Source organism: Pipistrellus kuhlii, unplaced genomic scaffold (genome assembly GCF_014108245.1).
Source record: "Pipistrellus kuhlii isolate mPipKuh1 unplaced genomic scaffold, mPipKuh1.p scaffold_m20_p_14, whole genome shotgun sequence".
In the NCBI taxonomy this organism is placed as follows: Eukaryota; Metazoa; Chordata; class Mammalia; order Chiroptera; family Vespertilionidae; genus Pipistrellus; species Pipistrellus kuhlii.
In genome coordinates this window covers 22,989,299-23,013,507 of record NW_023425449.1, presented here as the reverse complement: position 1 = coordinate 23,013,507, position 24,209 = coordinate 22,989,299, and the positions used below count along the sequence as shown (strand labels likewise).

Here is a 24,209-nt window from a genome sequence, read left to right as displayed (position 1 = left end):
GATCAAAATGGGCAATACATTACAGAATAAAGTTATTTAGTTCCATGAAAAAATTGTCTTTGATTTTCTTTTTTAAATCCGCAATTACTTAGTTGCCGACCCAATATTTACCAAAGGCCATTTCCTTATACACACAGGTTCCTATTATATTATCCTGCATTCCAGTCCACTTACCTCTGTACACTGGAATACTATGTTCTAGAGCTAGTGATCCAAGTACAAAAGACGAGAAGCCGAGAGTGCTGCCCAGGCTAAACAGAACTGCCTATGAGGGACACTGGAAATGGAGTAGGAGGAGGAATCGTGTTGAGAGTTTATAATATTGAGTGTCTAAGAGAATAGCTTGATGAAAGAAGGGGTGAATTTAAGCAGAAAGGTGAAGTTACAGGTCAAGGCAACAAAGGTGGATAAAAGACTGGGGAAGGCAAACAGCTTGTGAAAACTTAGTTTGTGAAAATTAAGTAAGAGTCAAATATACAGCAGACAGGCATGCAGCCATGGAGTTGTGCTTTTACTAATGTTGCTGGTCAAATTTTGCAGATACAAACTTTGATTATTTCAATACCAGTTTAGTGGTATTGAAATAATCTTTATTGGTGGTAGAACCTTTTAAAACCAGGCTTCCTGCAGACACAGAGATAGTAATTTGATGTGTCTATTTATGCTGTGTTGAATGAATGAAGCAAATTTGCTTTAAGAACACAGTTTTTCCAATTTTGTTCAAGTAAACTGACATGTAAAATTTTAAGATATTTAAAATGTATATTGTGGCGATTTACCAACATACAAAAATGGTGTGAAAAATTTCCCCCTTCAAATCAACTAACACATGTATTAGGTACAATCTGAGTTCAAGGAAGAACTCTTGCAGCTCTAGCAAACTAATACAGGGCACAAGGTTTCAATTTGCTTTCCCCTCTATGATATAATTTTTGCACCTATGTCCATAAGATGTATTTTCCCCCTATTTTTTAAAAACAAGATTAATATACAAAGATCAGTTGTATTTCTATATTTTAGCCATGAATATTCCAAAAATGAAATTCAGAAGATAATTCCAGCCCTGCTGGTGTGGCTTAGTGGTTGAGCATCAACCTATCAATTAGGAGGTAATGGTTCAATTCCCATAATGCCTGGGTTTCAGCTTGATCCCCAGTAGGAGGTATTTAGGAGGCAGCCTACAAATTATTTTCTGTCATCCTTGATGTTTCTATCTCTTTCTCCCCCTCTCTCTTCTTCTCTCTGAAATCAATACAAACGTATTTTTAAAAAAAAATAAGAAAGAAAATTCCATTCACAATAGCATTTTATAGATATATTTTACCAAAAGAAGTGTAAAATTCTGTGTATATTTTCTTTGTTGTATAATTTGGGTATGAGGTTAATCATAGTTTTATAATGTGAGTTTGTCCTCTTCATTTTTTTTTTTTGGAAGATTTTGTATTATTTGGTCAGATTTTTTGCTATTGTTTTGGTGTTTTTTTTTTTAAATTCATATTTCTTCATCAAAGCCATTTTGTCTTGTGCTGGATATTTCTGTGTAGAATGGTATTTTATTAGAGATAAAGTTTATTTAATAGGTATAGGATTATATTCTAGTTATCTGTTTCTTTTTATGTTAACTGTAATAGTTTGTCTTTGATAGAATATTTTCATTTATTGACAGAAAATGGTATTATTTTATTCTTATTTTTTAAAACAAATAGTATTTAAAATAATGTCATTCATCTGAATCCATTTGAGATTTTCTATACATGGATCATTTCTTTTAGCCACAGCTTTAACCAATTCAGTCCATCTATCTCTAGGAGATATATTAATAGTATCTTCACATAATATTCTTTATCTATGAAGTATGTAATTACTTTATATGCTACATTTCTTTAGTTATCTAAAAAAATTTAGATTGCCTTTAACAATCTATCCTGATATCTATTTCAGCTAATTATTTATCTAATTTTATTATTATCTGTGACTAGAGACCTGGTGCATGGACAGGAGGAAGAGGTCCCCTCAGCCCCACCTGCAACCTTTCTAATCCAGGACCGCTGGCTCCTAACTGTTCACCTGCCTGATTGCCCCTAACTTCCCCCCTGCCAGTCTGACCACCTCTCACTGCGCCTTCCTTCCAGCCTGGTCACTCCCAAATGCTCCTCTCCTGATGGCCTGGTCGCCCTCAACTGCCTCCCCTGCTAGCCTGGTTGTCCCATGCAGCCTGATGTTGAGTCCTTTGGTCATCCCTTACTAACCCAACTGCTGGCCTTGCCACTCTAGGCAGCCTGCTGGTTACTATGAAGGTGTCCTGGGCAATTTGCATATTTCTCTATTAGATAGATAGCCTTGCCACTAAAACCCAGGCCTTTATTCACACATTACTTTTTTTTTTTTTTTTTTAAAGGTTTGGACACTCCAGTCTTGATGACAATGATATTAGAAAATCAATACTGACTTTTCTTTTCTATCCAATATACAAGAATTCTTTTATTTTTTCTTTTCTATTTTATACTTGTGGAGGATCTACTTACCTTGTCAATGGACCTAAATCACTATGTTATGGTCTTATTCTCCAACTTTAAAATCATGACTTTTCAAGATTACTAATATAATTATAGCTTAGCTTTCTCACTATTCCTAATGATATATGGCTACTAAGGTTCCCACCACTTTGCCAAATTGCTATTTAGCTGAGATTTTATGTATTTCTGCATATAATTTAGGCCAATGTCTATACTTCAAATACTCTTAATGACATTATTCCCTTTTTAAAGTGGCAGGCCCATTAATGAGAAAAATAACACTTCAAGGTTTTTAATATTGCTACTCTGTACTATCTTATTTTACATACATATGATAGATACATTACATATATTATATTCCATTAATACTCTGATCTCAATTTTATTTTCTAGACTGATGGTGTTGCTCTTCTTTAAGGTTTATGGCCTTTTAAAAAGTATTTGTGTCTCCTCTTTCCTGTCCTCTCTCCCTCTCTTTTTATTTACCTATCTACTTATAGGTTTTATTAATCTTAAGCAAGATTATAGTTTTATTGATTGTCTATTTCATTGTTTTATGCACTTATTATCATTTTCTTCTATATATTGCCATGGATTCATTGTTCTTTTCTAGCCTCTTAGGACTGAAATTTAGGTAAATAATTTTAAACTATTATTTATTGTTTATTAATTTTTTATTTTATTGATTGCTTTCCTTTATTTTTCCTTTGATTCTATTCACTTTGGTTTTATTTACTTTTTTATCAAATCCAATAAGGTGAACATGTAGCTTTATATATAATTCTTTTTTATTATCTTTACTAATAAAAGGGTAATAAGCAAATTGGTCACGACGCCCTCACAGTAACAACCAAACAGCAGACTGCATGAGGTGACCAGGCCAGGAGGGGTGTTAGTGAGGGTTGACCAAATGACTGACCAGCAGGCTGAGTGGGATGACCAGGTCAGCAGGGGGGGCAATGAAGGGGGTGACCAGGCTGGCAGAGGGGGGCAGTGAGGGGCAACCAGGCCAGCAGAAGGGTGCAGCAGGGGTGGGGGGGGGAGTAGGGGAAAATCAGGCCAGCAGGAAGGCAGTTGGGGGTGACCAGGCTGGGGGGCGGGGGCACGATCAGGCTGGCATGCAGGTGAGCAGTTTCGAGCCAGTGGTCCTAGATTGTGAGAGGGATGTCTGACTGCTGGTTTCGGCTTGATCCTTAGGATTGGGTCAAAACTGGCAGTCAGACATCCTACGAGGGGTCCCAGATTAAAGAGGGTCCAGGCTGGGCTGAGGGGACACCCCTCCCCATTCATGCATGAATCTCATGCACTGGGCCTCTAGTAAGCAATAAGAGCTTTTAAAGCTGTACATTTCACTCTAAGTTTACTTCAGCTGAATTTCATAACCTTATGTTCTATTTTCATTATCATTGATTTCAATACATTTAAAAAATTCTGATGTATTGCTCCTATTCAGATTATTTAGAATATTTGAAATCAATATACAGCTATATAGAAACAGTTCACAAATGTTTTTGTTATTATTATTAGTTTTGTGTGTTTTTAATGAAATTTGTGTTCAGAGGACCTAGTCAGTATGAATGCAGTATGTTTTTAATTTAGTGTAATTTGTTCAGATCCCAGATATGTTCAGTTTGATGGATATTAAAGTGTCCTTTAAAAAAATATATATTTTTTATTGATTTTTACAGAGAGGAAGAGAGAGGGATAGAGAGCTAGAAACCATAGTTAATATCTTTATGTATTTTTATGTTATTTTAGTGTTTTAATGTTTTTAATGCATTTAAATTTTTCATAGCTAACTTTCAAATAATATAGCACATATTATATATAGGAATTTTATATCGCTATATTTTTCTCTTTGTGTGTCCACATTACTGTTGTTGCATATAACTTACTTCTACATATATATATATAAAATAGAGAAATATGTTAATTAACCAGGATGCTGTAATGGGTTGACTGGACAGGAGGAGATTACACATGCAGTGTTGGGGGTAGGGTAGCAGGGGCCTGTGAGGCAGGGCAGGACTGGCGACTCAAGTGTGGGTAGTGCCACGTGATTTCAAGTCACTCACTGGGCTCCTAGCTTATTGTAAACTCCAAAACAAATTATTACTCTTGTGGCTCCAAACAATTATATTCAATTAGCTTTTTAAAATTAAAAAATATATACTTTTGTATTTACTAAAATTATTTACCTTTCATATGCTGTTCTTATCAATTTTTTTTAACTTTTCCTCCACTGACTATGGTACTAAACTTATTTCTACTTAGAAGCTACAATATGTAATAATAGTAAATAGTCATATAGCAAATTTAAAATGACTATTACTATTTTTGATTGCTCTTCAAGAACATTAATCTTCAGCTGAAACCGGTTTGGCTCAGTGGATAGAGGGTCGGCATGTGGACTGAAAGGTCCCTGGTTCAATTCCGGTCAAGGGCATGTACCTTGGTTGCGGGCACATCCCCAGTGTGGGGTGTGCAGGAGGCAGCTGATCAATGTCTCTCTCATCAATGTTTCTAACTCTCTATCCCTCTCTCTTCCTCTCTGCAAAAAAATCAATAAAATATATTAAAAAAAGAACATTAGTCTTCAATGCATAGTCAAAGAATGCAAATTTAAGTATTTTTTGATAAAGTATTCAGAATTTATTTTATATAAGAAATATTAAATGGAAATTGAAGATAGATGTTGTGTTGGGTCCTTTTTTCTTTGTGACAGATACATGATTCGCACATAAATGGTGCTCATTTCATGCTTTTAGAAATAAATTTTGATTTGGAGGCAGGGAAATGTAGCTAATATATGAAATTTGGTCTGCATGACAATAAATAGTAGCCGGTTCTATAAAGAACAGCAACTCTCAAACAAAATGTCAAAAACAAACAGTTTAAGGTACTGCAACATTTTATTCCTTACAGGAACATTTTCCAATTTTTATATTTTGAAATTATTTATATGCTTTATTCACACTGTCATCACAATAACCCTGTAAGGTAACAAGGGCAGATCTCAATATCCCACTTCAAAGGAAGCAGCAAGCCTGAGGAGACACACACTTGCTCAGTGTTTAATGATTAGTAAGTTTCTGCCCATGAATTGGAATCGGCGTTCTCTGGTTTCAAATCCAGAGGTTTTCCTCATGTGGACTTGAGGAAATCCTAAATGCTCTTCCAAGCCATAAAGAGTGGGTCATGAATTGACATAATAAGGACATATCTCAGTGTTTGCTCTAAGGAGGATGAATGTGAACAAGCTCCTGATTTCATGGACGCAGTCTGAAGACCATATTAACACTCTGTGGTATCTTGGAGGTTATTGGTCTCTTCTTTATTGGTACTTGTTTCCTTATAGTTTTTGTACCTGTAATGAAAGAAACAGGGATGACAGAATTCGTTGTAAATGTTGGATATGGTGGCAAATAGGTAATAATACAACTTAATTGTACTTCATTGGGTAGTTATACACCCCCCTCATCATCTGCTCACAGCAATCTGCTGAAGTGGCTTGCTAAATTATTCTCATTACTGATAAATGCCGAGAAGATGAAAAACAACCACCACCAAATAAATTGCACAGTTGTACACCCAAGAACAGTGTCATGATTCCTTGCCTTGGGGTCCTATTTTTGTAGAAAAAAAATAATGCCATTACCAGAAGAGACTCTGGAGCCAAAACCTATGTGTTATATTTTCAGGAATTCTTTTGTTAAATTTTCACCCAAGGATATTTTTCCATTTATTTTTAGAGAGAGTGGAAATCTTTCTCTCAATGGGTTCTGGGGGAAAGACAGAGAGAAATATCAATGTGAGAGAAGCACATTGATTGGTTGCCTATGAGCCCCAACCAGGGCCTGGATGGGAGGAGCCTGCAACTGAAGTATGCACCCCTGACCAGAATGGAACCCAGGACCCATCACTTTATCCACTGAGCCAAACCAGGTAGGGCAAATTTCCAGGAATTCTGAATGAACATCCAACTCTCAGCTTCTTTAAGGTTCGGAGCTAGAGCTATACAACTTTACTTTTAGCACATTCAAATGGTTATGATGAGTCATAGGGTCTACCAGGTTCAATGTCAAATATTTGACTTCTAAAATCAATATTCACCATATCATCACTTATACTGGGATTTTTTCAACCATGTTGAAAAATAACTTATTTTATTCTTTTCCAGTTCATCACATGATCTTTTTTTTTTTTTTTTTTAAGAAACCCCACTTATTTTTCAAAGAAAAGCTAACAAACAAAATATGCCATGTTTCTTACCTTCTTTCTACATCCTGGTTGGTGTCTGGAAGTGGAAAGTTTAAAGTCTCTGGTAGGAAGTAGACACAGATGGCGGCCACAATGGGGGAAGTTCCATACAGAATCGTTGGCAAGTGTTCAAAATACTGCCTTGTGATTAATGCTAGACTGCTTAGAGATGCGCCCAGACCAGACACGAATATAATTAAGCCCTCTCCTCTGGACCTTGAGAATAAGAAAACATTGTTTAAGTAAATCTTTTTGTTCTCCTGGAGACTTGTTTGTTAAGCCTTTCTTGACAACTTGAACACAAGGTCATCTTTCTCTCACTGGGTTCTTTTGGTTTAAAGTATGTGCATGCTATATTGTAAATAAAGACAAGATAAATAGTTACAATTTGCAATTGCTTTTGTTTTCTACTTTATATATAGGGATTCTCCTTGGCCTGGAAATGAAATCTAAATGCCTTCCTGAGGTCATTACCATATTGCCAACTTTGGTGCTCATAATAGTGTTTCTCCCCTTAAATGTTAAATGTCAATTACACTGGCCTTTTGAGTTTCTAGACAACAAGTGGTATAAGTTTGTTTGTTTCCTTTAGCTAACTTTACATGCTGGCCTTTGGATCACAATTTGAATGCTTATCCAGAAAGAATGAGGCCTACTCTAACCTCTCTTGCTGATTCACCCATCCCTCATTCTTGGTCTAATGAAAAACACTGTTAATGTCCTTTAGACCAGTGGTCTTCAACCTTCCTAATGCCATGACCCTTTAATACAGTTCCTCATGTTGTGGTGACCCCCAATTATAAAATTATTTTCGTTGCTACTTCATAATTGTGATGAATCATAATGTAAATATCTGTGTTTTCCAATGGTCTTAGGAGTCCTCTGTGACAGGTTGAGGACAGCTGCTTTAGACCATGTATGTAAAGGTGGCATTTCCTTATTATTTATATTTTATTATTTATTGTCACTGACTAATAAAATAGGTCTATGGAAGAAAGCCCTGTTTTTTTTGTGTTAATGGACTTATTGTCAAGGGCCGATATTTATGTCTAGTTCATAGAAATTTCTTAAATCTTATTCTCTGTTTATTCCTCTTCCTCCTCTTGCTCTTCAGTCCTCTCCATTTCTTCTTTTCCTTTTTTACTTCCTTCTCCTCCTCTTTTTGTATATAAATGTGTTTTATTTTAATGAACTATATGCCTTTTGAGAGGAGGTGCACCAAAATGTTAATTATATCACATGTATAATTATGTGCCTTTTATATACAGATAAATTACTTTGGAACCCTGTGTTTCCCAATGACTTCGGAATGCATCCACTTTGGAATATTTGTTATCTCAAGAGAATATTATTTCTTTATCTATGAATTTAGTCCATTCTATTGAGAGATTATCATGAGTTTCATACAGAATCCATTAAATATTTAGTGTATTCACATTCACTCTTAAAAATGAATAGATAGATCTCTAACATTAAAAACATGAGTAGAATCCAGGCCTGTTTCTCAGTAGTTAGGGCATCGGGCCATGCAGCAAAAAATCACGGTTCAATTCCCACTTAATGGCACATACCTGGGTTGCAGGTTATGTCTTTCATACATCAATGTTTCTCTCTTTGTCTCACCTCTCGCCCTCCAATCCACTCTCTCTAAAAATCAGTGGAAAAATTATCCTCCAGAGAGGAGTAACAAAAAAATGGGTAGAGGTTTCACATGGTGATTGAGTAGAACATTGAGTCTGAAATCCCATTAAACTTGCATTACTCTGGTTTATGATATATTGTGAAACCCTTTTAGTGATTAGGATGTTACAATGACTAGATACAGTTTTCTAGTAATGATTCAGTTTAAATTATGTTATAGTTTAAATTCAGAGCCAACATTCAAAAGTATTTAACTGTGTCTAAGGGACTGAGCATTAACAAAAAAATTTAGCTGTGTAAGACAAAGTCAGGGTGGAATTGAAATAATCTAGTAACTAAGATCATAGTTTGGAAAGAAAGCTTAGTAGGGTTTTTTTTTTTATGAATGTGTTTGTGAAGATAAGAGGAATTCAATGGGAAATCTCTGGGGACAAGTAGATATGATTACTTAAAAAAATATCAGAATTTTGAAAAAAAAAAAAGTATTCTAGACTAACCGTGGGTTAAACCAAAAGTTATGCCAAGGATGGTTTTTACTTTTTTTTATTTTTTAACTCTTACCCAAGGATATTTTTTTCCATTGCTTTTTAGAGAGAATAGAAGTGAAGGAGGGAGAGAGGGGGGGGGGAGAGAAAGAAAAAAAGAGACAGAAAGAGAGAGAGAGAGAGAGAGAGACACGTCTTTGAGAGAGATACATCAACTGGTTGCCTCCTACAAGAACCCTGACTGGCTGAGGATTAAACCTGCAACCCAACTATGTGCCCTTGACCAGGAATCAAATCCAAGACCCTTCAGTGCTCAGACTGATGCTCTAACCCAGCGACTCTCAACCTGTGGGTCATGACCCTAGGGGGTCAAAGGACCCTTACACGGGGGTGACCTAAGACCATCGGAAAACAGAGATATTTACATTATGATTCATAACAGTAGCAAAATTACAGTTATGGAGTAGAAACAAAAATAATTTTATGGTTGGGGCTCACCACAACATGAGGAACTGTATTAAAGGGTTTGTGGCATTAGGAAGATTGAGAACCACTGCTCTAACCACTGAACACACTGATTAGGGTTCAGGGGTGGTTTTTAAATCACAATAGAAATTAGTTGAAGTTCCTTTGAGTACAGAATTCATTTAGACTTATTTAAGTATCTAGCTAATTCTAGGAAACTCTCAATTGTAGTCTTAGTAAGGAGAGTTCAGTGGCTTACCTGAGTCCTGTGGGTATGAGTTCATGATTATAGATCATAGCAGTGCTGAAGTATATTGCCATCAATCCTTTACCCAACATAGCAAGTCCAAGCCGTATGATAGGCATATCTGTGAGGTTAAGTGAAAGAATGCATAAATTACCTGGCTTTCATAACCTCATCTACTATCAATTATTTGTAATGGCCCCCCCCCCCCTTTTAATGAGTATATGTAACATGAATAAGAATATTTTTATTGATTTTACTAAGAGTTTTACTAAGAGCCTAATATTTTACATAATTGTTAATCCAGTATATTTATGTTTAATCCAGAATGAGAATGACAAAGTTAATGATGATTATTAGAAAAACAACATACATGGTATGGAAAATATGTGATATTTTTCAGTATTTTCTACAGTTATGAGTTTATAATTTTCCCCTGTTCTGAAATTGTTATATTACTTCATTTTCCAATATTATATTCTTGGAATCAGAATTTGAAGCCACATTAAAATTCTCAAACATTTTTCTGGAAACTTGCATTCTCACCTTTGGGCACGAATATAAGGATTAAGATAAAAAATCCACCAAAGAAAAGGGAAGAAGCGATGGAAGGCCGGCGTTTAAGGAACTTGATTACAAAGAAAGAAAGAAATTTTGTTGGGAAGTCCACAGCTCCAAGGAGAGCCTGAGACATGAACACATTGCTCCCTAAATGTTTTAGATCAAAGAACACTCCAAAAGCTAAGAAAATTGCACAGAATCTGTAAAAGAGAATAGAAAATTAATGGACACTTTAAAAACAGCTACATTTTGAACATTATATATTCATTGTGAATACACATGCCTATGAAAATTATAGATACTTAGTCAAAGATACAGTGATATTATACCCCACTTCCTCAAAAAGCACAAAGATCAAATGAAGTGAGGAAGATGAATGTACTTGTTCTAAACCACCTGTTTGATATTGAGGACAAAAGTTATCACTGGGATTTTTACTTCCAAGAGGTGGAATGTTACTCACTAAAGCTGGATAAATAGAGGCTTAAGACTTATTTTACATGGTGACCACTGTCTTGCTCAACATGTTTATCTATAATTTATACATGTTATGAATCTTCTCTAAAGATAAGCAGTTTACTTATTAGAAGACTAGAGCCCCAGTGCATAGTTTGTGTACCCATGGGGTCCCTCAGTCTGGCCTACAGAGATCAGGCAGAAACTAACAGGGTGCCAATCAATGATTCTCATCATTGATGTTTCTATCTCTCTCTCCCTCTCCCTTCCTCTCTGAAATCAATAAAAAATACATTTTTTTTAAAAAAAATACAGCATATTTAATGACAACATGGGGTTTCATCTATATTGCACACTACTGGGTGTATAGTGTTCATAAAAACAATGGAAAAATAAGGGTTACATAAAATATTTGTTGAAGATTGTATGTTCAAACTACACAGCAACATTTTGAAATAAATATCACAATTTTATAATGAAAGAGGGGAAACAATTTACCCAATATCACATAGAGAGTGTGTATTTTAGCAAGAAGGTGAGCATAGTCCTGCGACTTAAAATACAGTACTGGCATCCCCTACAGTGGTCCGCAAACTGCAGCTCTGGGGCCACATGCTGCTCTTTGGCCCCTTGAGTTTTTAGCAAAGGCCAGCTTAGGAGTACCCTAATTAAGTTTATAACAATGTACCTACCTATATAGTTTAAGTTTAAAAGATTTGGCTCTCAATAGAAATTTCAATTGTTGTACTGTTGATATTTGGCTCAGTTGACTAATGAGTTTGCCGACCACTCCACTAGGCAGAAGGCATTGTTCTAGAGGTTATCTAAAAGTCACAAAATGAAGAGAAAAGACAAACCTCAGGAAACACAGCAGGAAGATTGTCTTGTACACGATGGGACTTTCCATGACCTTTATTTTCTTGGAATTACGTTTGAGCAAAGCGAGTTCTTCTCTCATTGCAGATTGTAAAACCTTCAAAGTGAAAGGTATTTGAAACATATTCAAACGCATTAATGGTAAAAGAAAAAAAAAGGGGGGGGGGACTTGCCGGAAGCCTTCATGATATAGTTTATATTCTCCACATTATTTTATAATCCTACCGAAGAACAAAAGAAATATAATTTCTGTGCTAAAGAAATGTCTTCTTACACCCAAAATTATGCATTGCTCTCTTATACATTATAAATTATTTTGAACTTTTTATATCACTTGAAAATGTACAAATCCTATGTGAAAGTTAAACCATTATTATTACTTCTGCTCTAAAGGGGAGGGGGTAGGAGGAAGACTGAATGAGGTTAAGTAACAAAGCATGTTGAATCTTACACAAGTTTAAATAGCTACTGTTAATATCATTTTTATCAAGGTGTGTTACAGTATTTCATGTATTTGTGAATATTTCAGCAGAACTAGTCATATGTGTATATTCCAGGGCTATTTCTTTATGAATTAGGAATACTTCCAAGTCTTAGTTTATTGATACAGTTCAATTATTTTATTTTATTTTTTTTATTTTTTTTTGCACGTGTTCGGGGGGCTAGGTCTGACTTACATTTTTTCTTTATTGATTACTAGGGGCCCGGTGCATGAAATTTGTGCATTGGGTGTGGTGAGTTCCCCAGTGCAACCTGCCCCCTCTCACATACCAGGAACCCTCAGGTGATGTCCTACTGATGGCTTAGGGGATGTCCTACTGAGCGGGCCTAAGCCAGAGTCTGGCCTCCCTTTGTGGGAGGCAACCTGGCTAATCAGGGGAAGGCCCCATCACCCCATGCTACAGCCACTGCCAGTCACCATAGCCACCAAGGTGTTTTCATCCACAGGATTCCAGTTCCTTCACCAAGAAAAAATGACAACTTTCTTTAGGCATTTTCAAGATGTGTCTTTCATAGGATATGTCTTTCTGTCTATCTTCCTTCCTTCCTTCCTTCCTTCCTTCCTTCCTTCCTTCCTTCCTTTCTTCCTTCCTTCCTTTCTTCCTTTCTTTCTTCCTTTCTTCCTTCTTTTTTTATCCTCACCTGAGGAGATGTTTCAATTGACTTTTAGAGAAGGTGGAAGAGAAAGGGAAAGACAGAGATCAACATCAACGTGACAGGAACACTTTGATTGATTGCCTCCTGTAGAGCCCTGATCTGGGCCCCAGCCAGGGAGGAGCCTACAACCTAGGTACATGTCCTTGATCAGAATCCAACTCTGACCCTGTGGTCGGTAGACTTAGGCATTATCCACTGAGTCAAACTGGCTAGGGCAGGATATGATATTTCTTAACCCTCCAGTAGTTAACCTTCATCTTTTTTTCTGCAGAAATGTGATGGAAAAACCCTAGATCACTTTTTCAGATTCTTATTACCAAAGTTACTAAGAATAATACCCGTGTCATAAAGAAAGCTTAGCCAATGTGCAGTCAGAAAAGGTGTTTTCTCTATAGTTCACACCAATCATGAGCTAGGCCCTGTTCAGGCCTAAAGACCCAGGCCGAAGTTTTAGGCCTGGGCAGGGCTCTCCAGATCCCTTTGATTACCAACTCCTCCCCTGCCCAAGCCAAAAGCCTCTTGGACAGGAGCGGAGCTCCAGTTCCCTGCAATTGATCACAGGTGTTCTGCTCCTGCACAGGCCTTACCTCACAATGACCTGGGTGCCAGGATGTTCCTGGGACACAGTTGCTGGGCGCCTATGTATGCAAAGTAACCGCCATCTTTTTTGGGTTAATTTTCAGAGTCACTCTGGCTATGGGCATAGTGAAGGTATGGTAAATTTACATGTTTGTCTATTATTAGGTAAGAAGGTATTACACATGTGTTTTTATACCTCATTGACCTCCCACCCGCTAATCCTGCCCCCCCCACTCACTCCCTGTTGTCTGTGTCCATCACTTATGCTTCTATGCATGCATAAGTCCTTTGTTTCATCTCTGCCCTTTACCCCCAACTTCCTGTACCTTCCCTCTGAGGTTTGAGCATCTGATCCATGCTTCTCTGTCTCTAGATTGGTTTTTGTTCATTGGCTTATGTTCATTTAATCTACAATTAAGTGAGGTCATGTGATATTTATCTTTTTCTGACAGACTTATTTCACTAAGCATAATGCTCTCCACCTCCATGCATGCTGTTGGAAATGGTAGGAGTTCCTTCCTTTTTTACAGCAGCATAGTATTGTGTAGATGTGCCAGAGTTTTTTAATCTACTCATCTGCTGATGGGCACCTAGGCTGATTTCAAATCTTAGCTATTGCAAATTGTGCCACTATGAACATAGGGATGCATATATCCTTTCTGATTAGTGTTTCTAGTTTCTTGGAATGTATTCCTAAAAGTGGAATCACGGGGGGTCAAATGGGAGTTCCATTTTTAGTTTTTGAGGAAACTACTGTTCTCCATGGTGATTTCACCACTCTGTATTCCCATCAGGGTTCCTTTTTCTCTGCATCCTCACCAGCACTTGTCATTTGTTGATTTGTTGATGATATCCATTCCGACAGGTATGAGATGGTACATCATTGTCATTTTGATTTGCATCTCTCAGATAATTAGTGACTTTGAGTGTATTTTCCTATATCTCTTGGCCTTCTGTCTTCTTTCAAAAAGTATCTATTTAGGTCTGTTGCCCATTTTTTTATTGAGTTGTTTGTCTTCCTTTTGTTAAGTTGTATGCATTCCCTGTAAATGTTGGAGATTAAACCCTTATCAGAGATAACATTGGCAAACATGTTCTGCCATGCAGTAGATTTTCTTGTTTTGTTGATGATTTCTTTTGCTTTGCAGAAGCTTTTTATTTTTATGTACGTAGTCCCATTTGCTTATTTTCTCTTTAGTTTCTCTCACCCTAGGAGCTGTGTCAATAAAGATATTATTTTGGCATATATCTGAGATTTTGCTGCCTGTGGATTCCTCTAATATTTTATGGTTTTCATCTTATGTTTAAGTCCTTTTTCCTAACCATTTTGAGTTTATTTTTGTGGTGTAAGTTGGTGGTCTGTTTCAATTTTTTGCATGTGTCTGACCAAATTTCCCAGCACTATCTATTGAAGAGTCTGAATTGACTCCATTGTATGTTCTTGCCTCCTTTGTCAAATATTAATTGAACATAGTGTTTGGGTCAATTTCTGAGTTCTCTATTTTATTCCATAGATCTATATGTCTGTTCTTTTGCCAGTACGAGGCAGTTTTGAGAACAGTGGCTTTGTAATACATCTTGATATCTGGTATTGAGATCCCTTCTGCTTTGTTTTTGTTTCTCAGGATTGCTGCAGCTATTTGGGGTCTTTTTTAAATTCTAGATGAATTTTTGGTGTGTTTTTTTCTAGATCTGTGAAATATGCTCTTGGTTTTTTAATAGGGAGTGCATTGAATCTATAGATTGCTTTGGATCATATAGACATTTTAATGATGTTAATTCTAGCAATCCATGAACACAGTATGTTGTTCCATCTGCTTATGTCCTCCTCTATCTCTTTATTTTAATGTCCTATAGTTTTTAGAGTAGAGGATTTTTACCTCATTATTCAAGTTTATTCCTAGGTATCTTAAATTTTTTTGTATGTGCAATGGTAAATGGGATTTTTTAAAAATCTCTTTCTGTAAGTTCAGTATTGGTGTATAAAAATGCCAAAGATTTCTTGGCAATAATTTTGAATCCTGCTACATTGCCAAATTAATTTATTAAATATAATAATATTTGATGGAGTCTTTAGGGTTTTCTATGTACAGTATCATGTAATCTGCAAATAATGACAGTTTTTACTTGTTTTCCAATTTGGATGCCTTTTATTTCTTCTTTTCTGATCGCTTTGGCTAATACTTCCAGTACTATGTCAAACAGGAGTGGTGAAAGTGGGCATCCCTGTCTTGTTGATGTTCTTAAGGGAAATGGTTTTAATTTTTTCCCATTGAGTATAATGTTGGCTGTAGGTTTGTCATATCAGTCTTTCATCATGTTGAAGTATGATCCTTCTATTACCACTTTGCTGAGCATTTTTATCAGAAAACAGTATTGGACTTTGTCAAATGCCTTTTCTGCATCAATAGATTATGTGATTTTTCCTTTTCTCTGTTTCTTTGTGTGTTGTATCATATTTATTGATTTGCAGATATTATACCAGCCTTGCATCATTGGAATAAATCCCACGTGTTCATGGTGTATGATCTTTCCAATGTAATGCTGGATCCAGTCTGCTAGAATCTTGTTGATGATTTTAGCATCAATGTTCATCACGGTAATTGGCCTGTAATTCTCTTACTTTGTCGTGCATTTTTCTGGTTTTGGAATGAGGGTAATGTTGGCTTCAAAGAAAGAGCTTGGACGTGTGCCTTCCTTTTGAATATTTTTGAATAGTCTGAGGAGGATTGGTTTTAGTTCCTCTTTGAATGTTTGGTAAAACTCCCCTGTGAAGCCAATGGAGGCTCATAGCATCACCCAAGAGCTGCCTGTGTGCCCAGGAGTCCTGCACGCTGGAAACATGGTACTATGGTGTAGGATATCTGCCATTGGAGAGGCGGGAGGTTGCACTTACTGATGCAGGAGTGATGCCCCTTTGGAGGTGGAGGTCTCAGGGTCTTCGGATCTGTGGATGGGGAGCATGATTTTAGCTGGAGTGGCTGCCAGTCAGGTCAGGTTGTGGGCAGTGTCAAAGGCCTGATTGGGTGGTGGTGCTGATGAGTTCCTAGAAGAGGTTGCTCTCCCCTTCAAGATGGTGTGGGTTCTGTTTCCAAGTCCCACAGTCCAGGGAGAGCCTACGTGGTGGCAGTTTCTCACTGACTAAGAGAGCCTGGTCTGTCAGCCCCTGCTGCTCCTGCCAGATTTTACTGTCCCTCACTCACTCACACACAGATACCACACACATCTACACACTCTCCTTTCATCCCCTCACTTACTCATATGCTTTCCCTGACCTTCATCCTGCCAGCCCCCATCTTTCAGGTCTCTGTAATCTATTTTTCCATAAATATCTTCCTATGAGGACAAGGAAGAAAACAATGGACTTCTTCAAGTTTTTACGTTTTGTGGTGTAATAACTTTATGTGATGGAATCAAGTCCAATTGTAAAAACAATAACAACATGTAATCCTTCTCATGAAGAATGCCTATAGCTTACCCATTTAAGTTACACTCCGCATTTAATGTATTTACTATGATATTGAAATATAGGCTATTACTATTTAGAATCATATTATTCAATCATCATAGCCTGCTAGCCTTGGAATCAGTTATTCAGTTATAAATCCATGTTGAAAAATTATTAATGGAGCTTTTCTCTTACTAAAGGATCTTAGTACCTTTGCCATTTGGTTAGGTTTTTCTAATGTTTTCCTTTAAATTAAAACCATGGTTCACAAAGACATTTGAGAGGATAGGTCCTCTAAAGTCTTATAGGGAACAATGAAAGGTATTGGGATAATACCAATACCACTTCCATCATCTAATAACTAAGCGAGCTTTTCTGAACTCATGAAAAACTTCCATGTTTTCATTTTTCATAAATCTATATAGAGTTATCTTCTTGTCACAACAATATCCTATTAGCCAGGCTATCTCCAGCAGTGAATTTTTTGTTGCTCTTTTCTGAGAGGATTAATTGCTTAATAAAAAAAAAAAGTTCAATATCTTTGTGTATATTTACATTCATTTTTGGTTTGTTTTTGCTTTCATTGTGGCAGTACAGTTTATTGATATTGAGTTTGCCTTGATAAAGAAAAATTTCAAGACATTCCTATATTTTTCCTTACCTCAATATTCAGAGTCTCTTCAACATCTTTCTTCCCATTTATATGGGCTACTCTCCTCATTATTTTGAGTGCTTTGTCCAGCTTGCCAGATATAATCAACCAACGGGCAGACTCTGATGTCCACCTTTAAGGCAGAGACATTGAAATAGGAGAGGAAATCAATCATAAATAAGACTTCAAAGAGACCTAGATTCCATTCAGTTGTGGGATTCATGAGAACATGATGCCTCTCTATCTTTGAAAGAACTCAGGTTATTTTCATTTCTCAGCATTTAACTTAATTTATTTTTAAAATTTTATCTTTGATATTTTGTATTTATATTACTTTCAGATTTAAAAACAGCATTTCTAATTTTTGATTTTTAATTTTCAAAAAGAGACAGACATCTCTGATGCCCCATAAGCTATTGTCCCCATTTTTTTTTCAAATCATAGGAACTACTGCCAGCTTCAGACCGTCAAGATCCCCCTGCCTCAACCTTAATGGGGTTCCATCCTGTCTCTTGCAAGGTTTAATTTTTCCATATTGTCATTCATTAATACAAGTTTTATATTTCTCAAACAAACATACTCTCCATTAATTATTTCCTTAACAGTGATAATAATGGGTGTGAACCTAAGAAATTTATATTTTTAATTGCTTATATTAATTTAATCTATTCCTTGAACTTCTAAGATTTATCTATTGTGTCCTTTTCTGCATTGTTTTTCTTATTCCCAGCAGTTTTCATATTTATTTAGAAGCTTTCATGCCCAATCTTCACAAGGGAAACAAACAAAAGTCTACATACCATATGGATAGGAAAAAGGCAAAGCAAGGAACAGAAATGGACAATTGTAGCATGCGCCAATCTCGTAAGAAATAAGCCAGTCCACCCAGTAGCGCCTGTCCAGTGCTTAGAGCCAGAGCCCTCATTGTTATAATCATGGCTGTGACATTAGATGGCATCCATTCTACAACTTAAAGAAAATGCATTGACATAAATCTTACAAAGTGTGCTAGAAACATGACAAAATTAGATAAGAGAAGACAAAAAAGTCAAACTTACAAAGTGAAAGAGATGCGCTGTATATGGTTCCCAGTGATACTGCCAAAAGAAATCGAATTACACAGTAAATTGGGAAGGTTGGGGCAAAAATGGAACCAGTGCCCAGTAGTGCAGCCAACAGGGAAGAAGCCAACAATGCAGGTTTCCGGCCAAATCTAAGAGGAAATGAGTAGAATGAGCAAGCAATCTAAAAAAAATAAAAGTCTACATACCATTGTAAAATTGTATGAATTATTCTGAGAATTTCCAGCTTGGAAGATAATGGCTCTTTTGTGTTCCTTTTTCTTCTCATGATGGGTATCCCATTCTATGGAGACATCCTAATAAATATACCACTTTCCCAAAAGAATAAGTTCGGTGTGATCAGAATAGTTTTTACATATCGTAGAAATATTAGTATTTAATTATGTATGGAAAAATAGTAGCTTTTGTTGATGGTTCATTGGACTGACTCTTCTCAAATCTAATTCATAAAGTTTTCCCTATCTTCTGAATAACTTTATCAGGTCATCATAATATCTCCAATATCCCTCATAAATCCTTTTTTTAAGCGTTTCTATATATATTCATTTATCACATTCTGACTACCCAGTGAAGATATTTGCACAGTGTTTTTCTAAATATTTCTGTTATGTCTAAACAATACCAATAACTCAAGTATGTTTTGCTGTATAAATATACTATCTAACTTAATATGGTTGAGTTGAAATCATTTCAAAAATCTTGATTTTTATACGTTTTGCTCTATGCACTCTATCCAACTAATTTATTTTCTCCTTTATATGCAGTGAATCTCCCTGTAAAACCTCTTTGTCATTTTTAGCATTACACCATTAGCTTTGCTTCTTGAATTATTAGCTAAAAGTAACATCACAGTCTTTGTGATATTGTAGCAGATGATCCTGGTACCTTGCCAATTACGTTATTACTCAATGTTCTCTCATACCTTTAAATGTCTTCTGTGGTGAAGGAGCTGTATCCAACACCAAAGAGCTTTCTCTGGCCACAGAGATGAAGTAGTTTGGCACAGGGAAGATTCTCAGTGCCAGGACATGCTGTACACCATTTTCTTTACCTTATAGGTGGCACTACTCTGAGGCATGCTAATCATTTCCCAGAAGACCACAAAGGGATTGATGCTCAGGTTCCCATACGGTAACCTGCTTAGGTATACAGCAGATCCTCAGTGAGATTCATTCCTATGGTGCTAAGTAATGTGGTTTTCGCTGTAAGTCAAAACCCACCCACATGAGCAACTGCATCACTCACATGGAGCTCACACACAGCAATGAAAAGTGACACAGTATCAAAAATTTAAAAGAGAGATAACAATTCCTGACCTTTACTTGTGGCAAATACAGTAAATAATAAACATAAAGCACATATGTACATACGTTGAAATGACGGAAATTTTTTTTTAATATAAATAGATGAGAGATGGTGATGTAACCACCAAATGATATATTGATATGTCGAGTCCGAAGTAACCCGAGGACTGCCTGTATTATACTTTCCTTTCCCTTCCTACTTACCACTTCATGTCTCCTTGGATCCCATCTCAGATAAAGCCTTGCACACAAATCATCCTAGAATGTGATTCAAAAACAACCCAAACTAAATCTGAAGCCTCCCCTTTCAAATGATGAAAGACTCATTCAACACTGTTTGGCATTTAGCCTGGATCCAAGCTGCAACTACCCTGTTTCCCCGAAAATAAGACAGTATCTTATATTAATTTTTGCTGCCAAAGATGTGCTAGGTCTTATTTTCAGGGGTTGTCTTATTTTTCCCTGAAGATGAATACAGTACACATTTATTGTTAAATGAAAATAAAGGAAATTTGTTACCTGTATACAGTACAGTAGTAAGGTAGTTGTCAACACAAAGCAAACAAACTGTGAATTCTACAGTATCAGGAATTTACTCATTTATTCAATGACAATCATGTCATTATCTTCTGCCACATCATCATAACAATCCAATTCCTGAATTTCCTGGTGAATTTCTTGTAACTCCATTTCTTTCAGAATCAGTGGACCAAATCTCTCATGTTTAGCCTAGAAGGCCTTATTTGTGGGGGGATGTCTTATATTTCACTCAGAAGAAAACCTGTAAGTAGGTCTTATTTTTGGAGGATGTCTTATTTTCAGGGAAACACGGTATGTAGAATATCTACTTTCTTAATAAAGCTGCTTTTGTCACTTTCTACATCTTCAGCCTTAAATGTTGTAATCTTAGAAAATATATGCATTATATATCTTCGGTCACTTATGAAACAAAATATAAGACTTACTTGTCAGAAATATAGCCACCTAGAGGAGGTCCCAATAAGTAACCGTAAAAATATATGGCCTGTGACCAAAATTTGAGTGACTTTGATTTACATACTAAATTCCACTGAAAAAAAAAGAGAGAATGAGATAGATCAAATGTCACAAACAATCTGAAACTGAACGTGCAAGTTATAAAATTATTTAGTAGGAGATAACAAATCATTTTGATGATCTGTACTTGAAAAATGGGAGATGTATGCTTAAAATATATTTAAAAGTTGCAAAATACTTTATAATATAGTATAAGTGCATTTCATAAATGCTCAGTTTGTTCTAAGTGGTATGAGGAGCTAATACATGCTTTGTTAAAGGTTTGAAAATCTATGGAGGGCAGAGAAGTATGGAACACATACTTCTGAGATTAATGGAAATGAGAATAAAAGTGAAATATGAAAGTGATATGTTAATGGAGGAACTAAAATAATCTGAAAGGACAGGAATTGTTTTTGTGGAAAAGTGTAATAAATCTAAAACTTGATGCCAGTATGAAAGTGATGGAAAGATTGTGGGGAAAGGGTGAGCATCATAAGTGTTCATTAGGCAAAAAGGATTCAACTCTTTTATGCCATTGGATTTTATTCCATTCATGAAAGTTGCCAATAATTATAGGGATAATTTATGGAGATTAAATAACTGTAAGTTGATATTAAAATGGAGAGATCTTATATTTCAAATGATTCAAATTATTTACTGGAATACAGATACTAAGACACATAATTTGATATGTTTAAGCACAGTAGGAATTCCTGTTTAAGAAAAGAAATTTTATGGTAGTGTTTAAAACATATCAGAGGAGAATAAATATATAGGGGAATAAAAATAAAAGTCCATTAAAATAATGGAAATACAGTTTGTGATTTGACTGGTTTGATAGCATTACAAGTGGAAATATCAATTTAGACACTCATATAAGATTTATAATAAGATTATTAAAATTTTGAGTAAAACGTTGAAGGGAAGATAAATTAATTATGGCCTTAGATATGTGATCAGAATACGTAATGTTTAAAATTTACATTTCTGAGATGTACAACATTGAGTAGCAAATTCTAATGGGAAAATACATTAGATCAAGTGTTTTCTGAGGCATTCAAATAGGTATTTGCAATAGATTATTTTATACTTTAAGGAGTTTCACTTATTTCTTATACTAGAAATCTGAAATTTTGAACAAAAAGATGAAAGAAATAATGAATAGATCCAAGGTGACAGTGGAGAAGATGGAAGCCACATACATCTCCTTCTAGGAACAAATCAGAATTATAAATAAATTTTAGAACAATTCATCTGAATAGCCAACTGAATACTAGCTTAATAGAGAGCTTAAAACCAAGGATTTAAAGAAGACTCATCATGACTGGTAAGAAAGGTGAAGACACAAAATAGTTGGCAAAATTGGGAGATAAAGAAAGATGTCCCGAATGAAGGAACAGGAGAAGTCCTCAGAAAAAGAACTAAATGAAATGGAGGCTACAGAGTTCAAAACAATGTTAAGATCACATGGCAAGTAATTGCCAAAGTGGGGACTTAAACATTGGTGTGCCTGCTTCCCATAATGATTCTTCTCTATTATGATAGACTGAAAAACTAATACAGTCCCTGAGTGATAACACTTCATTACACGTTCCTCTTTTCTTGTCCTTTATATATTTAAATATTTTTGTTATCTGGGTAACATATCTTAACCCTAAAAGCACCATAAAATTTATATATATTTATATATAAAGCCTCAGCGACCAAACAACTGGTCAACCGGTGGCTATCATGTGGACTGACCACCACGGAGCAGCCACTCAAAGCTGGAGCTGGCCCCTGGTGGTCAGTGTGCTTCCAACAACTGGAGCACCACTCATCTGACCAATGGGTATGAGCCTCTCCTGCCTCCATAGCAGCACTACCATGTGGTGTTGGCAGTGGCAGGCTCAGCAAGGCTGGGATAAGCAGGAGTAGTGTGGTGCCTGGGCTTTGGCTCCTCCCTTGCCTTCAGCCCAGTCCCCATAGGCTCCTTGCCCTGTGGGTTTCAGGCCAACACCAGCAGTCTGACATCCCTTGAGGAGTCCCAAATTGTGGGAGGACACAGGCCAAACTGAGGGACCCCACTGGTATGCGAATCCACGCCCTGGGCCTCTTGTAGTCTTATAAATGGAAAATTACTGATTGGTGACTTTTTGCATTATTTCATACCTGGGTTACAATAGTGGAGGTAAATATACTTTGGTCATAGATCCAACCATCCAAGCATGCTTCTGTCTCCAGTTCAGTAGTATTTATGGCCAAATCACTGTAGTTTAAAAGTTGCCACTGGGGTTGACGGAACCGATGACATTGCTCCCGCTCATTTTTTACTCCCATTGGGATGGAAATTCTCAGGAGAGCCTCCATGGTTATGTTCTCTGGAAGCTTGCTTTTAGATGTGATGTTGTCAAGGAGATGGACATAGCAACGGTGAGCAGGAATGGCCCCAGAAAAGTTTTCCACCAAGTGTTGAATGGGCAAAAGTAGACTTATTGATAATATTGAAATGGCAAGCATAATTTGGTATCTTCCAAAGTTTCCCATATGTTGAAGAAGTTCAGAGAAGGCCATGGTCTGGGATGGAAGCAACAATGTGAGAAATAAATTTTTTTTTGAAATGTTTTGACATTGTCAAATATTTCTAGTTTATTGACAGAAAAATCTCTCTAAATATTTATTTATAAAAGTATGACTAGAAACAGTTCGTTATAGTGGACATAGTGACACTAGCTTTTCTTACTTTCCTATAAAATATGGTTTGTTGGCTTTTTATTTTCAGTAATGCTGAGGCATATTATTACCTAATATACCATAATTTTGAAAAAACACTTATACATAAAGAAAGTGATATAGACATACAAATAGATTTGGGTACAGACCTAAAAGCTTTGTAGAAAGACAAGCTTTTGAGGAATTATTAGTGTAAAAGTTAAATAAAAATTTAATGTAAGTAAGGTTCAAAGTTATTTATTTTGTGGGCAAGCTGATATAGTAAGGAAAATATTAAATTTGTTTGAACACATATACAGAACTAAGACTCAGAACTAGAACAATGCTATGGATCTAACATAAGGCCCTCTCCACAATAACTATAACTAGAAAAGAAAATCTTCAGGATAAGAGGTAACTTGAAGTGTTTCCCCCCCTCCCCTTTTATTGTAATTACCACTTGTTTCAATCACCTAGGTCATAGTATATTATGTATGAATCTTAAATTATGGTTTCAGAATAAAAAATTTTCTACAGAAAATAATTAGAAACAAAAATAACTGTTTTGAAGAACTATTTATCATAACTACTACATTATTGTAGGTAGCATTGTACTAGTATACCAGTAGGGAAATGACCGTCATTCTTAATGAGTATCAAATCAGAGGAAAAAAATGATATCTACATGGGAAAAATTACATTATTGTCTTTCCTCATACATAAATCTAAAATTCTAGTAGATTAAATAAAATG

The 24,209-nt window shown here is 36.0% G+C and overlaps 1 protein-coding gene across 1 annotated transcript; it reads right to left on the bottom strand.

The window, feature by feature from the left end:
- Window positions 1-5,810: 5,810 nt before the first annotated feature.
- On the bottom strand, window positions 5,811-23,318 carry LOC118718565 (solute carrier family 22 member 10-like). The gene is made up of 10 exons (XM_036437415.2): window positions 22,917-23,318; window positions 20,693-20,796; window positions 18,400-18,554; window positions 18,142-18,310; window positions 17,351-17,474; window positions 11,486-11,601; window positions 10,158-10,372; window positions 9,627-9,735; window positions 6,789-6,992; window positions 5,811-5,883 (listed from the first exon to the last, which is right to left on the bottom strand). Exons 1-10 carry the CDS (start codon window positions 23,316-23,318, stop codon window positions 5,811-5,813), a joined length of 1,671 nt encoding a protein of 556 aa, XP_036293308.2.
- Between the last annotated feature and the right edge of the window lie 891 nt (window positions 23,319-24,209).